Genomic DNA, 17,164 nt, shown 5'->3' with positions numbered 1-17,164 from the left:
GACATTGGGTGATTGGGGGAGTAAGATCATCCCTATAATTTCTCTAAGAATTAAAGGGAATGACACCAGTCTGAGAGGCGACAACATTATATGCAACGGAGTTCTAGAAGCACTGGGGAAGTTGTTCAGTCTCTCAAAGGAAGAAGCCTGCTTTTCATTTCCCTGTACCTTTGGCCAACTCACTGGGTACCTTTGGCTTTTGGACCTCCCAACTGACCTTGAGCAGAAGCCTAAAGGAACAGGCACTAACTAAAGCAAGTCAGGAATGGATGAAAACCTTCCAAGCAGAGGGACATCACAGGCAAAGGCCACAAGGCAGTGGTGGCATGGCAATATGAAGGTATTGGGGAGCAGAGTGTGGCTAGAGCAAAGAGCACCAGAGAAGGTGTAGATGAGACATCCCAAGGCTTGTCTCACACCCTGACCATGCTGTCCTACCTAGGTCTCTGTGGAGGCCACACACTCACATGGTAGACTGAAGGGCAAGTTTCATTCATATGCTAAAAACATCAGAGTCACATTCCAGAGGATGAGATTTAAATTCTTGAACAACTTCCTTGCAGATTACTGGGAAAGAGATATAGGATGAGGTGGAAAGAGGTACCTTTCTAGGAAGACTTCTGAGGATGCCGTAGCCTCCAGGACACTAGATTATGAGAGAGGCTGGGGCCCTTGGTAAGGAAACATCAAGATGGTCCCCTGGAAGGAGGTACAGAAGCACCAGATGCAGACAGCCAGCAGCAAATGAGGCAAATATGGAGGGGTAGGTTCTGCAGCCCTGAATCCCCCTTCTGCTTCGGAATGAACAACCCTGATGCATCAGCAAGAAGGATCTCAGGTCACAGGACCCAACAGAGCGACAGCGTGCATGGAAGCAAAGATTCTAACTCTTTCATACCATTAACACTGGGGCTGGAGGGCTGAGTGGTGGAAAGTCATTATCTACCTGATTCCAGGTTTCATGCCCCGCCCCATGCCTGGGGTCCCACAAACACATGGTATCTCTGGACCTGCAATGCATGCTTTCCTCTACCTGCTCACATCAATCCCTCCACCAAAACTCATTCAGCTGCTTCAGGTCAGGTCAGGCTTCAGGCTGTCAGTCATGGTCCCAGGAAATCGATCCTACTATAATCCCCCCTACCCCAAAGATGCATCACCTGCTTTTGCTAAATGTTCCTAGTGAGTTGAGTTCTCATCACGTTGTATAGTAACTGTCTCTACACTGCCTCCCTCTCCTACCTCTAAACTCCCCCATGGAAGTCAAAGACCTAAACTTAAATCACCTTTGCCTCTTTGCCTCTAGCAGAATGGTACCTCAATAAATGTCCCTCAAGGAAACTGATGCATTCATGAATAGAAAAGTGCTGCATGACCCCGAGGGCATTATGAGTCAAGTTTGTAGGACTCTAAAGCATAAAAAATCAATGATTAAATGTCAGAAAAAATAAAAATAATTAAATGTCAGGCTCAAGGGATGGGAAGCTTGTCTCAGGGGATGGAGTTGATGTCATTTGCATCAGTAACATTCTTTACAAAATCTTTATAACTCAATCTTCAATATGAGACAGCATTGCATATTTTGTCCCTATTTTTTTTTTTCAGTGCTGAAGATGGAGCCCAGGGCCTTGTGCATAAGAGGCAAGTACTCTGCCATTAAACTACATCCTCAGCCCTGCTGCCTCCATTTTTGGCCAAGCCCAAGAAGATAAAGCATTTTGGACAAGATTTCCCAGAATCCAATGCTTTAATGAGATCACCTAACACATCCCACAACAACCTCCACCCCTGAGCACCAAGCACCCAGGATGTTGACAAGGAGACTCCACAGGCCAGTATTGTCCAGACCCCGAGAATCATCCAAGGAACACAACACACCCCTGAATATCTTTTCAAGTGCATGTCAAAGTCCTTTCCCACAATTATTCACTAGATCCCCATAATAACCCTACAGGGCAAAGTGCTAGCAATAGGATTGAACACATTTTATAGATGAGGAAATGGGTATAAATAAAAGGTCATCCATTCACTCTCTGAAGAGAACAAGTCTGCACTACTCCCTTGTTCCCATGACAACATGTTGACCATCAACAGGGCATGAGGGGAAGCAGGACTAGATGGTCACACCTATTGGGTTCAGGCTCCCACAGGCCTTTCATAGGATCCCTGAAGACTCCTAGGCTCTCATCACTCTGGAAGATGACAACAACACATGGACACCCCCCACAATAACAATACACTAACACCTCCTATGAGCTGCCAAGAGTGCACTAGACTTGAAGCTGCCCTGGAAATTTTGCAGGGACCACACTGGGCTCCAACCAGCCAAATCCCTTGCCCCTGGAGCATCTGGTCTCCCACATATTGGATCCAAATCTGGGAGAAGCCTCACATCCAATGGTTTAAACTTTGGGCTTTCAAATGAAAGGACTAAACCTCTGGAATAGCTTCCAGAGTGTGGGTACAAACCACCTACTGAGTACCCACAAAAGCTCTGTGAGACAGAATTATTTCCCAGTGTCCTAGGAAGGATCTTGGGACTGAATTCTTTAGCCAAGAATATAAAGTGAATAAGATGGCAGAGAAAATGAAGGTTCACAGCCCAGATCCAAAATGCATGCCATTTTCACTCTTTCATTTACTCCCTCACTCATTCATTCTTTTTTTTTTCTTGGATGGGGTAATTGGGAAGTGAACCCAAAGACACTCTACCACTAAACTATACCTCTAATCCATTTTATTTTTTATTTTGAGACAGGATCTCAGTAAGTTGCCCAGGCTGGCCTTGAACTTGTGATCCTCCTGCCTCAGCCTCCTGAGTCACTGGGATTACAAGCATGCACCGCCATGCCCAGCTTCATTCATTCATTCTTCACACATGCATTTAACATTGAGTAAACATGATTTAATAAGACCTGCTCTCTACCCTCCAAGGACCCTGTACATTACTGGGGCAGACAGAACTTCCTACAGTTAGTTATATTTCAGTTCTGAGAGGGATTCCCTCCGGTGAGTTTCAAAATACATCTGGAGAGACCTCTATGTGCAACCAGGGATGGGGTCGGCCAGGTGTAATGCATGGCATACACCTCTGGGAGACTCAGTGCCCTTAAACCCCAGGACAGTGGCAAATGACTGGGTTATCTAGAAGACCACCCCAAAAAAAGACAGAAGCTCCTCGGACCACTGAGACAAAGGGGTTAACCCAAGAACAAGAGAGACATTCTCAAATCCATCAAGAAAAAAACAAGGGGGAAAGGGACAGGAGACTTCTGGCTTGCTAAGGAATGAAGAGGAACAAAAATTAATGATGACTCTGAAATAGCCAAGGGACTAAACTCGTTTTCTAAATCTGTCCTTAACAAGAAAAATGGACAAAAGAGATGTGGACAAATGGGAAGTAATGAAGCCTTAGGGGAGGGGAGAAAAAGAAAGAAAATCTATTGAGAGTAATCAAGGCTGGAAAATATGAACACATTGTCTGATCCCCAAGGTTAGGAGACACGTGCGCCAGAAGGTTCACTCAGCATTAGACTGAGTTTTAAAAAGGTTAAAAGCTGACAAGGTTATAAGAAAATTCTTAAAGTTCAGTACAGGGAATTCTAGAGCACTGAGATCCCTGAAATCAGAAAGAACAGTTTCTAGGATGAGTTTAGGGTTTTTGACTAAGAGTATTACGAAATAAATATCAAAAACATACAGTGGGTCCGCAAGGGAGGCCCAGGGCCATGTTATCCGGGTCATGTTTGTTCAGCCCTGGCTGGATTAGAATATTGTTCATGAAAGAGGTAAATAGAAAGAAATGATCAGGGAGGACTTTGAGTATTCCAGGACCACAAGAGTCAGGAGGAGAGACACAAATGGACGAGAAAAAAAGAAAATCGATTTAGGAAGCTTGCCCCCTGCCTCACTAGGGAACAAGGAACAATTCTTCTATGGAGCCCCAGGAGAAGCAATTTGCCCAGGAGACTAATGGTGTCAGAGCGACTGGGAATTGACTTTCTTTAGAGGCCGCAGATAAATATGTAGAGGCTAAGAAATTGTACTTGAAAATCTTCAGCTTAGGGAATTCTGCAGTAGAAAACCCATTTTGGATTCAATAAAAGCAAGAAAGATCCATTTAAAAAGAAGAACAAGAAAGGCTCTGCTCCATGTCATCAGAAGCCCAAAGGGGCTGGGATACAGGAAAAATGTAGGGACCCAGGCACATCTTTGAATGACATGGCTTGACTGGGCTGGAAGATGTCAGATGTTGAAGTGCATACAGAGGCACAAAATCTCGGGGTGTCAGAACAGAGCCTTGGAGTCAATCTCATCTGGCCCACATACCCTCCATATCCAGAGTCTGCAGTGGGTGTGCCACATATAGTCATGGTTCTGATAAGACTGGGGCCAAAAACAGCTGGAGGGCTGGCTGGAGGAGAGGCAGCAGCTCCATGCACCCTAGAGATGCGGTAAATGTGTTGCTCCCACTATCACAACATGATTTGTCTCCACATGTTTGATACTGGGGTGCATTTTCTTTGCTGAGTACCCATTCCATGTGACCATTTGCTAATGGCCTCTGAGTGCCAGCCAGCAGGCTAAGGAGCATTCCCCACTCACCCAGACCCCATGAGAAACCAGGTGCAAAGCAGGGCTTTGAACCATTGCACTCTATTCCCCAGCCTTTTCTTTTCTTTTTTATTTTGAGACACAGTCTCTCTAAATTGCCCAGACCAGCCTTGAACTTGTGATCCTCATGCTTCAGCCTCCCAAATTGCTGGGGTTACAATTGTACACCACCATGCCTAGGGCCTTTCCCTCAAAATCCGCCCCCCATCTGAGGGCTGCTCTGAACCTTATTGTCTCCCCCCTTCTCTCCACTGGGGTTCCTGAAACCTGACAAGAGACCAGGTTGACCTGAGTTGGCCATGGCCAACAGATGGTAGCATGGAGTTATTAAGAAGACAGGCTCTGGAGGTCTAGAAACAGGTCACTTGAGACTGGCTTCTGGCTCTGCCACCATTAGCTATGGGCTCAATATGATTCAGGCAAGTCACTTCACCTGTCTGTACCTCAAATGCCCCATGTGTAAAACGGAGACAATTATCATGTCTACTTGCTATTATGAGCATAAAAGGACATATAAAGTGTATTCACCGACACCTGGCAATTCCTTCACTGATGTTATGCTCCTGGATCTCATTGCAGGGAGGTGGGTTAAGTGGGTAGAATGAAGTGGGTAGGGCCAAAATAAATTGACAAATTTTTTTTTCCTCTGATCCTACCCTTCAATGGTCCCAGCTGTGTCCCAGCATCAACCTTTCCTCCAGGAAAAATTTCCCAATATGCTATGAGGTCAGAACTGGGCCATTTATAACACTGCTTCATTTTAGAGATGTGACAGACTAAGTGGGTTAAGCAGCTTATCCAGAGTCACAGCACAATGCAGAGAAAGAGCCAAGGTGCAAGGTGTGATCACCCAGCAATGCTGCAGCCAAATAGTACTTCTTGCAACTGACAGCCATCCACAGGAGCCCCTCCCCACATTCGTGTGCCCAAAGTCCAGTACCCTCTCTTCTGGCCTGTCTTCAGACACACACCACTGTGATGAGTCTGAACTCAAGCTTCCCAGATCATTAGATCTGTGAAAATCCTGTTCCATTGGCAAATGGATCCATTTCCACATCCTTTTCCCTCAGCAATTCTTTCCAAGTTTACCTGACAGCCAGACTCAATGGCCTTGGAACCATGAATAGGTGTCTAAACAGCTCCAGGAGGAAGTACAGTAGAAAACAGCTGTACACACCCATGGGGAGCAGCAGCCATTGTACCGTAGGCAGCTTGTCTACAACCCAAACAACAGCTCCTTCAAGGCCTAGCTCAACCCTCATCTGCTCCACAAGCCTGCGAGCCACTCCAGCCCATCTCTGATCTACAGCCCCACAGTCTTCCAGTGTCCCCTCCATTCCTTGTATTGGAAGACCCTAGAGAACGTCAACCATTTGTGCAGCATGTCGGACGTGGAGCCACATCACAAATAACCCACAACCACTAATAAAGAACCACCACTTGCTTACTATTTACATGTTTATACACTTAAATAAGAAGAAGCTCAAAGCTATCCCTGTCATAGGGTGCCTCTCACTTGTGTTCTGAGATGCCTACTGGAGTGGGAGAGAAAGGAGTGGGGTAATAGTTAAGACACCAATGTTTGGTGCATGCACCCCCAAAAGCAATCTGCTCCACACATGGGGCACAGCCACTGTCATTTCTGGTTTATCTTTGTCTTCTTCTTCTTTTTTTTTTTTTTTTTTTTTTTTTTTTTGAGTCACAACAAAAGTTTATTTCTCTCTCACACAACATGCGCACAGAAGGTCAGTTGTGATTTTTCTCCGATTATGTTCCCAGCAAGATTCAGACTAATGGAGCAGGCTCCATCTGGAACACGAACATCCTCTGTCCCATGGCAGAGGGAAAAGAGACATGGTGGGCCCCACGCAGGCTGTCACTTCTGCTAAGAAGGGAGACAAGGTGCACATGCGTGCACACACACACACACACACACACACAGGCACATTCAACTCACCCATTTAAAATGTATAATCCAAAGATTCTTAGGATATTCATAGAGTTGTGCAACCTATCACCTCGATCAATTTCAGAATGTTTTCAACATCCCAAAGATGTTGAAATCCCCATTCCCAGTATATCCCCATCTTATCTTCACCATAGTGGAGATTATAAATTATGAAGATATTCTTTTATGCCTATGAGAATATGGTATAACATAAATGCCATTTGTCACATCTGGAATAACATTGCTTAAATGGCTAAATCATGCATCCCAGTCATGCCACACTTTTCTCTGGGATATCAGATAAGTGTTTTTAATCCAGGGTTTAAAGAAAATTGTAAGCTCCTGAAAATTTGTGGAAAAAAAATATGGCATGTCTATGTGTGTGGGAAGGGTTGCCTTTTATGAGGATAAAATATATAGCTTTAATCACATTCTCAAAAGATTTGAAAAATTAGAAGCTACTACCCTGGCTTTATCAAGGACCCAGAGATGGTCAACTTTGAGGATGTTGATAAACCCTCTGTGGTGTGCAGAACTTTGTAGGGGGACATGAAAAGCTCTTAATTCAATTTCTGTACATATTTATTCAGTTGCATATCAGGAGAGTGACTGCCACAATGCCACCAAAGGAAGAATAATAACTTACTCATCCTAACATACTCTGGGTTCACATATAGGCCAGACATTCTTCCCAATGCTTCTTATACATTAATGTATGTTTAATCTGGCTAACAAGAACTGTATCTCCATTTTCCAAATGAGGAGATTAAGGTACATGTAAGTAATTTATCTGAGACATACAGATATGCAGATGATAGATCCAGAATTGAAACTCAGTATGGTTAGTGAACACATACGCTTAATTCCTCATCAAAATAAGGAACTCGGTGATTAGGTTGTGTTAGAGGCAAGAGCTCAAGTACCAGGTTTGATGGAAACGCTGAGCAGAGAGCTGTCTAAGAAGAAAGCTCAGAGGTGACTTGCTTTTCTTGTACATTTCACATCGCACTTCCAGAGGGTGCTAGGTGCTATCATTCTGCATTATTTGTATTTGCACATTCTTGTTATACCAGAACTTTGTATATGATGTTTGCCTATGTATCTTTTCTTTTAAACAGGATTTGTAATAGTTTCTTCCATACATAGAAGTTTGAGGAGCTCTGATTAGATGGGACCCTAGGAAAGTCATCAGGACAATATGATGGGAAGAATTCCACACTGAGAGTACCAAGACCTTGGTCCTAGCCCCGACACTGCCTTACCCATGCGGCTCTCAAGTCAGAATGTTTCTACACTCAACACATCTTCTCATTCAGGGAATGGTCAAGTCAGACCAGCGTCACCAGTACAATTCAACAAAGAGCTACCAGTACCTGGTATGTGCCAGGCATTGTTCTGGCTGTTTGGTGTACAGAAGTGAACAGCACAAAGTCCCTGCTTGTTCCATGGAAGCTTACATTCTAATAGAGAAGACAGAGTATGAGGTATTGAATGAGATATTTTGGGATAGTCATTAGTAATAAGGGCAAGGAAACAACAAAGCCATGTACTGTAATAAAGAGTGATGATAGGTTTACAAGGTGAAAAAAGGCCACTAAGAAGTTTGGGTGGTCAGATAAAAAAGTAAGACTAGTGTGAATGGTGAGAAGGGGCCATGCAGAGATCCAGGGTAAGGGATTTGCCTGGGACAGATGGATCAACAGGTACAAAAGCTCCAAAGGGGAATGAGCTTGGCACATTCAAGGAAGTGAAAGGAGCTCAAGACTATAGCAGGGGAAAGTACAAGGAAATTAAAGAAGGAGATAAAAACCATATCAATTTGAATCCTGTGGCCGTGGTGAGGGGTTTAGCTTTGTTGTAAGTAAAGCAGAAAGTAATTGGAAGGCTTTGCTCAGCAGAGTGGCACGATCGGATTTATGTGTTTAAAATATCATTCTGACAACTGTGCTAAGAGGGAGATGCTGCAGAAAGAAGCGGAGGCAAGAAAGCTGGAGTTAGGAGGCCGCTGTCACAGTGCCAGAAGACAGGGTGGTGGCTTGAACCAAGATCGTGGGTATGGAGGGTGGAGACGCAGGTGGATACAAAAATACCTTATGAACTTCATGAAGTGAATGGTGGAAGGGGAGGAGGGTGGGCAGAGGGAAAATGTCAAGAATGACTCCCAAGGTCTGGGCCTGAGCAACCTGGTGGCTAGAACCACTTTTGGAATCAAGGCACACTGAGGGAGATCAGGCATAGAGTGAGGAGTGGGTATGGAATCAAGAATCACATTTTGGCCAAGTTAAGCTTGATGCGTGTCTTAGCCACCCATGCAGAAATGTCAAGCAGGCATCCAAAGGGCAGAGATGAGAGCAGAGATAGGAAAATAAAGTTGAGAGTTTGGTTCTGGGACCCCTTCCAGCTTTAACTATCTGTGATTCTATGAAATTGGAGACCAATGAGCAAGGGAGAAGTCTGTCATCTTTCATAATGCACTGTGTTAAGCTCTTTCCAAGCATGCTCTTATTTAAGGCTCAGAGCAATCCCCCAAAACAGGAAGCTCTCTTACATTTCCTTCACAACTCACAGAAGTTCAGTAGCTTGCCTAAGGCCAACATTAGGATATAGAAATCTAGCATCTGATCCCTGGACTTTCTACCTTCAAAGCCCATGTTCCTTAACATCCATGTTAGAGCACTCCATGGTCAAGTCCTCCATGCAAAACCGAAGAGGAAGAACAGTTGTAGAGAAGCAGCAATGGGACAAGTATGCCAGTCACTGAACCCTTGGGACTCGGAGAAAAGTCTCAGTGCAGAGGTAAGGAGCAGGCAGAGAGGTAAAAGTTTACTGTTATAGTATCTACACATCATCTTAGAATCTGGAATCAGGGGAAATGATTCCAAGGGAAATGATATTGAGTGATTTCTAGTACATAACCAATCAATTTTACCATGTTTTCATCCCAATAATCTCAAGAGAAATAACTGTTTACACAGCCAGTGTCCTGAAAGTGTAGGGACTCCAGCCACCTCCTCTTCTCCTCTCCACTTAGCATTGCTGACTTTCTCTCCTTGTGAACTAGCAGAGGTGACACAACTGTGCCCAAATCAGGACATTCCCCACCCCCCAGCCTGATCCTGCACCCATATCTGGAGCTGGGAGCCAGCTCTCCCAGTGGAAGATCAAGTGCATGTTTGCTTACAACAGAGTGAGGAATAGCTCAATCTGTCACCCAGAGCTTTTTGAAAAGAGCAAGAAACTGAACTCAAGAGACATTCTACCACCACCAACTCTAAGGGATTAAATAAATTCTTTTGACTTTCTGGAATCTCACATTAAATATTCTTGGAAATAAGTAGGCCATAGGCTAATGCTAAGAAATCCTTCATAATAAAGATACTCAGTTTGTAATGTAACTGTTGTTATAGGATTTGACCTGAATAGAAAAAGAAACTAAACAGAGCTTTCTCAACAGAGCTCTTTGAGGGTGGATGGTGGAAATCCCCAGAAGAAACAGCAACTCTCTAATAAAACTTTAAAGACCTCCACCCCTCCCATAAGAAGTTTTTGCTGTAAAAAAACCATAGAGAAAAAAAAAAAAAAACACTGTGGGATATAAAAGTACTACCTGGATTTCAGAGCCAAAAGGACCAGAGTCCACATCCTAACTGATCCTCTACTTTATTGTATGACCTTAAAAGAACTCAGCATAACTTCTAAGACTCAATGTTCTCATCTTCAAAATAGGGAGAGAGGAGCCCACACTTACAGTTACTGTGAGAAGTAAGAAATCTGCAGAATCTTAGCATATAGGAAGTTCTCAAGTTAGTCTTGCCCTCTTCTCCTTGGAGACTAGTATTTTTAATTTAATTTTCTAAACATCTTAGGATTTAGTTTTGTAGTTCCTTCTATAAAAAAAGATTGTCCCTTTTGGCCCATAGGCATGGTAGAAAGATTCCTGGAAAGAGAACCAGAGGACCCTGCTTCTGCTACTTACAAATGAGACCTTCCTGGTCTTGTCTCCTGGCCTGTAAAATAAGGCTACCCCCAGAGTGATTATAAGAATTCAATGAGGGAATTATGAAGCACTTTGAAAATCAGGGGGTGCTCTAAGATGAAAGTGCCATATGCAGCTCAGAGACAGGCATCTGCATTTATCTACCTATGAGGACTCCAGACAGTAGAGATCTGGTCTCGTGTGAGCCATGCCAGAGAAAACAAAACTCCAAAAAGGGAGAGAGGAACCGGCTGCAGAAGTGGAGTTCAGGGGATTCGGTGAAAATTCCAAGTTCAATAGTATTGGTGGGTGTGGTCTCTGATCAATTAGAAATAAAGATAGTTGTCGACTCATCCACAGCCATTGCTCAGATCCTGTCTGAAACTCACAGTACCCACCAAGGGGTCTAGGTAGAGTCCAGAGCAGGGGGTACTAAATGAAGGGAACAGAGAAATTTTTCCAGGTTTATTCATCCATATGCAAGAAAGACACCACAGATTGAAGATGTGAATATTCCAGTCACAGAGAGATGAATTGCATTGTGGGACAGAAATCCAGAATGAAGAAGAGGCCAGGACAGCCATCAGGTAACCTTATCCCTCCACTTTGGTCCTATTATCACCACCAGCAATAATGTAATAATTGCTCTCATTATGAACAACTGTCGTTTCTGAACTCAACAATTTGCAAGGCACTGGGCTAAGAGCTATATGAAGCTCCTGTCATCTAATCACTATTGCATCCATGCCTGGAATAAACATTATTTCATTATGCCCCACTTTGCAGATTAGCAAATAGTTACTCAAGTGACCGTTTTGGGAAATCTTTAGCCTTAAGGATCCTTAATCTAAATATGAGGGTCAAGAATCTTCTAGTCTCTCAAAAAGGATTTTCCTGGGTGTACATTAATCAATACCTCATTTTCCACATTCAACAAAAGACTGAGAAAACTGAAGTAGCCAAGAAGAGATGGTCATCCCTCACTAGTGTTGGAATAAGCCCCTAGGTCCTAATTAGGTCCTCATCTCAACCTTCTTTGTAGCAAACATCCTGGCCTTAACATCTGCAGCTCATTTTCTGGTGTGGGGAAGAATTACACTAATATTAGGGGTGGCTTGGGGTGAGGGAGAGCTGACATAATCAGAACCCTTAGATAACTTGACATGGGTACAGACGGCAGTGATATCACTTCCTGTGTCTTATTCTGTACAGAGGGGAGAAGAAAAGTCTTCTCAGCCATCACCCTAAAAAAAAAAAAAAAAGAAAGAAAGAAAGAAAAGAAAAAGCCACCAAGCCAGGGCTTGGCAATTAGTGTTGGAGTAAGTGATCATCTTGTGATTGCTCAGCTGGGGCCTGAAGACTTGTAAATGCATTTAGGAGACAGAAATAGAAGATGTTGTGAGACAGCAGTGAAACCTGGCCCATTTGCCAGGAGAAAATGTCCCAAAGCTGCCGGGAAATTCACTCAGTCAGAATTTGGGGTGTGTCTTCATAAATGGGAAAAGTTAATAAACAAAACCCATGGACGGAGCCAGATCATAAGCCTCCTCCTATTGACTCTTCTGTCTGTGACCCTCAGGCTTCTCTGGGGTCCCTGTGGTGTCATCAGTGCCGCTTGACTGGGTACGGACCTTTTCCCACCAAGCTGAGCATCCTGATACCCCCCAGTGGGTAGCCAGACCCAAATGGGGGTGGAATATAGTGACCCATGCCTCTCAATGATCCCCCAAAACAAGCACTTTGGCAAGAGTGGCCAGTGTGCCCAGGAAAAATAGGGCTCAAGGTCAAAAGCAGGTTCTCCGGGATCATCAGGACCCGCTCCAACCAGATCCCCCAGCCCACAACACCTTGCAAATCTTGCAAGCCCAGCCAGCCTTTGTCACTGCCCACCAACCAACAGAGCCCAAACCATCCCAAAAGAGATGTCAGGTCACAGCCCTCTTCTAGGGAACCCCAAGGGCAAGCCAAAGACACATTCTGGTACAACCTGCCACTGAGAGACACCCATAGTCCAAAATGCACCCCTGTTCCCACTTTGGTGGCCCAGAAAAACACGATGAGCCCTGAAGCCATGAGAGCTTCAGGTAACACCATCCCTTAGAAGGTCTAGCATCTGGGCCCTGTCCTCCAAGGGGACAAATCTTCTCCCCTACTGATAGCCAACTTCCCCTAAATACGACCCTATGCTACAAATGAGCACTCTGCATGCCATATTTTATCCAAGAAGTAGTTTTGGGGGGGCTATGGAGTTAAAGGGGCTTGGTTTCAGTTGCCAGCATTTAAAAATTGAGTACTTTTTTACAACCAGAGATTTGATAATAAATAAATATATAAATAAATAAATGGTTTTTAAAAATTGAGTACTTTAACTGGATCACCACCAGCTCATTTGACAAAACAGCAAGGTCTGGGACACTGGGCCTCCACCTCCTAGTGGCAGCAGTCAGCTGGATATGTTTACTGGCTGACTCTTCAGAGGGGACATGTGGTCCCCAGCCTCTACTGTCCCCACCTGGCCTGCCATGGCATGTGGCTTTGTGACCTTTGTATGAGTTACTATGAAAAGAGAGACTTCTCAGATGTCAAAAGCTCTTTCCCTTGGGATGTTTTACACAATGAAACTCAAATCCCCAATAAAATAAACACCTGGAACATCTGGTCCAAGGCCCTCCTTTGGTCCCAGCTATTCCTACAGCTGCAAAGAAAACACATCAGGTGACTCATGCCACAGAGACTAAAGCAGGGCAAGGGGGTAGGAAGCAAATTAGACAGTTGAAAGGGAGGTTTGGCCCCTATAGCTAATACATCTGGCCCTAAGCAATGGTCATAGAGCTTTCTATTTTCAGAGGAAGGAAAGAAAGTTTATCAGAAAGCAGAGATGGCCTTAACTGATAAACAAACTAAGAACTAACAACCTGCTTGGAAAAATACACTGAGGCCTGAGGGTAAGACCAGGACTCTCCAGAAGAGAAAGCAACTCCCCCACCATAATTCCCTAGGATCTTTTACCCTTTCACCACCTACCCTGCCCTCCTCTTCCCAACAGCTTCCCTTGGAAGCATGGACTCTTCGTAAGAGATTTCTAGCCAGCCATGCTGCCCTTCCAGTATCAAATGCCAATTATCAGTAAGACTCCCCAGAGGCCAAAGGAAAGACTAGTCTGAATGGCCCTTCTCTGTTTTCTCCCCCAAATGCATTAGACCCACCCCACCTGCTTCCTGCAGAATCTTTGCTCTTTGGGAACACACCCACTGGATGTCCAGGCAAGTCTGTGAGGGAGAGATGACCTAGACAACAAGCATGCCCCTGTGGATGGGATGCAGTGAGTTGGTGTGTTTCCCTGATCACCTCCTTCCCAGGAATGGCAGGCTCCCACTGAATCCTGAGATCAATCAGTCCAGGACTAGGCCTGAAGAGGAAGCAGCAAGCTCTGGTGATTCAACCCCCACTAGAATCTAGCCAGACCCAACCCTTAAGGAAGCCATTTCACCAATCAGACGAAGCAGAGAGGGAAGAGACTGGGTGAGAGAAGCACAGACAGACAGGAACCCCACCCAAAGATGGGTAGCCTACATCTTGTCCCAAACAAAGTCCTGTTAACTTATACAGGTGTCTCCACTTCTCTGAGCTCTTTTCCATTGAACCTAGAATTTATCTAGACACACTTGGTCTGGTCTTGCTTTCTCTCTTCCTCCAACCCCCCAATACCAACTCCAACACACACACACACACACACACACACACACACACACAATTATGGATCTAACATGGTCTTGGAAGTGCAAATGCAAATGTCATCATGAAAAGTGTATACAAACTTGAAAGCCAGGAGATCCTCCCTCTCATCTCAGGTCTTAGACTTCTCCTTCTGATAGGAATCTTAGTCGTTATCAAATCCATTTTAAGAGACAAAACTGGAGGCTCCAAAAAGTTAAGGGCATTGCCCAATAGCATCCAGTAGCAAAACCAGACCGAGATTTCAGGTCTCCAGTTTTGCTGCCCAGAATTGTCACCATGTGTGCACCCCCACCTGCTCCCTGCTGCCCACCTCTACTCACATATAGCGCAAGTGGGGGTTCTTGGCAAAGGCCCTGGGCTGGATGCTCCGGAGTCCTGAATTCTTGATGGTCCTGTGCAAGAAGAAAAAGAAGATCAGCAGAGCTCCAGGAGTGGGGGTTTGCAGGATTTCAGACCCCTAAGGGTTTTCTGCATCTCTTCATCACCAATCATCCCTGATTGCATCCCTGGCCTAACTGCAGGTCTCAGTGAGAGGCCTCTGGGCTCACACCCTTTGGGAACCTGGTTTAGGACTTGGGATATAAGCAGGCAGAGCTGGCAATGGCCTGGGTGCAGGGTCTGCTTTGAAATCCTAATTTCAGGGTGTGGTCACACAATCTCCGGGCTCTCTGGGCTAAGGTGAAAGGTGAGGGAATGAGGAAAATGGCCCCTGACATCCCCTAAGTGGGTGGTGCCAACCCTCCCATTAAGACCCACAGTGGGGAAAGCAGACCGCAGGCTTGCCTTGACTGTCACCCTTGCAAAATCAGACAGGTGGCATTCCACCCCTGCCACAGCAAGAGGCCATGTCCGTGGCCTGGCATACTCACAGCTTTTGGAGTCCAGTGTAGAGCTCCATGTCCACGGCATTGAGAGTGTGCAGGCTGCGCCAGTTCTCTATGTGTCTGCAAGGAAGGAGAGGCAAGGGTCAGGTCGGCCGGAGCAACAGCAATGGCGCTGGCTTTACAGCCAGACATGAGTTGGAGTCCTGGATGGGTCAAATGCAAGCTGGGCCTTCTGCCAAGCCACCAATATCTCTGAGCCTCAGTTTCTTCCTCTGTGTGGTGGAATTCATTGTGACAATGAAGCGGACTCGTGGGCTCAAAGGGCCTGGCCCACGGATGTAGCATTCGGCACCTCCCTCTTAGCTCCAGAAAGAATCTACTTTTTAGAGACATGAAACCCAACCTCCCTGCTTGTCCTTCCTGACTCAGTTTCCCTCTGTCTCCTTTCCTTCTTTTTTCCTATTTAGAATTTCCTAAGGGAAGCATTTTTTCCCTTAGCTCCTGACCATAGAAACAATACAAATAACATGGATTATAAAAAGGAGGGTATGGCTTGCCTGTGGGCATAGCTTCTGGGTAGAAAAGCTCAGCCAAACACACTCCTGGCTCAGGCACCCACCAGGGACAGGACACTAACAGTGACTACAGCCCAATCCAACCTGCAGCCCAAGAAAACCAATGATTCGATTTGGCTGAGCTGACTCCAGAGAGGAGGAAGCTCCCTAAGACCAGCGCAGCACTATAGTATTTATAAAAAGAGTGAGGAACGAATAGTCTAGAAGTCACATTTGAGCCTTATCTCTGAGACTTAAGTCTCAGTGGCTTTGAGCAAGTGCTCTAAGCTTTTTGGGTCTCTCATTTTTTCATTTGTAACAGGAGAGGGTTGCACTAGATCAGCAATTTCCTCCCCTTTTCAATGTCTTTCTAGAGCTTTCCGCCAAGAGACCTCGTGTTTAAGGAGGTTTGTATCTAGCAAGCACACTACATATATTAAGTAATAATTAATTCACCTCAGATTATTAATCAGAGATATAAATTGCTGTTAAGCACAGCTTTTCAATAACAGATACAAGCCAGAGCTAATTCATCTGGTGCCTAAATTCCAGCCCAAAGCCAAGAAACTTGGAAAACGTTATTAACATGAAAAGGCTGTTCAAAGGTATGAGTCTCATTTCTGGGTTTCCTCACATTGACAAAAATGCTAGAGACAAACCCCGCTCATTGCAATTCTGGGGGTCCCCAGGTCGAAAATCATTGCTACCGTATTGATTACCAAGGGCCTTTCTGGCTCTAAAGCCATGTGAAAAGCAAATGTCCATACACTCCTGCTGTCCCCAGAGAATCAAAAGATTTCAGGGAAAGGCCTTCCACTGTCCACCTTTCCCTCCAGGATTAGACCCTCTGGTCAGTGCCCAAGAGGTCTAGGTACCATCTCAGTGAAGAGTACAGAGAGGTGACAGTTCACCCTGGGACAGAGGTACTCAAGGCACACTCAGGCCAGAAAAGAGACAGCCACCTTCCCCAGACGTCTCCTCTCCAGCCTCACCACACCCATGGCTCTGCCATCTGCCACCAAGTCTATTCAGAGCCAAGAAAGCAGCAGGGCTGTGGCTGCCAGGGCCTCTGGAAGCATTTCAGAACCACACAGTGACAAGGGATGCCGAGAGCCTGTTTTGTACCACATTCTCCCAGAGACCCTGCTGACCAGCCAGAGACGCTGGCATCTGCTGGGGACATGGACCAGGTGGACAGGATAGTATTGGATTCCAAATTCAAAGTCTTCTCCCTGGAAGTCTTATGACTCCAGGGCAGATTGCTTGGTCTGGTCCCACCAAGGCAGGGATCTTGGCAACACTTCAGATGAAAAGGATGGCCAGGGAGGGGAGGTAGAACTCCCTGACCACCAAGTCCCCCCAGCATATTGCCTGGGCCATGGTCACATCAATTACTAATTAGATCACAGTGTTTGTACAGAGTACCATTCATACATGGGAACCCAGTTTCCTGTAAGGATCTGCTCCCAACAAGTAGCTGTCAACCAAATTATTTAAATAGATGAAATCC

The 17,164-nt window shown here is 45.3% G+C and overlaps 1 protein-coding gene across 5 annotated transcripts in view; it reads right to left on the bottom strand.

The window, feature by feature from the left end:
- Ntrk3 (neurotrophic receptor tyrosine kinase 3) overlaps positions 1-17,164 on the bottom strand; it is a 389,429-nt gene that overhangs the window by 300,501 nt on the left and 71,764 nt on the right. For all 5 annotated transcript variants that reach the window (XM_027922507.2, XM_027922509.2, XM_071608640.1 and 2 more), the window contains 2 exons: positions 15,146-15,220; positions 14,597-14,668 (listed from right to left, as the gene is read on the bottom strand). In XM_027922507.2, coding sequence (XP_027778308.1) covers positions 14,597-14,668; positions 15,146-15,220 — 147 coding nt within the window. The remainder of the gene's footprint in view (positions 1-14,596; positions 14,669-15,145; positions 15,221-17,164) is intronic.

The sequence above is a fragment of the Marmota flaviventris genome, chromosome 2 (genome assembly GCF_047511675.1).
Source record: "Marmota flaviventris isolate mMarFla1 chromosome 2, mMarFla1.hap1, whole genome shotgun sequence".
Classification (NCBI taxonomy): domain Eukaryota; kingdom Metazoa; phylum Chordata; class Mammalia; order Rodentia; family Sciuridae; genus Marmota; species Marmota flaviventris.
Note: the sequence above shows the minus strand (reverse complement) of the source record. Positions and strands in the feature narration are given on the sequence as shown.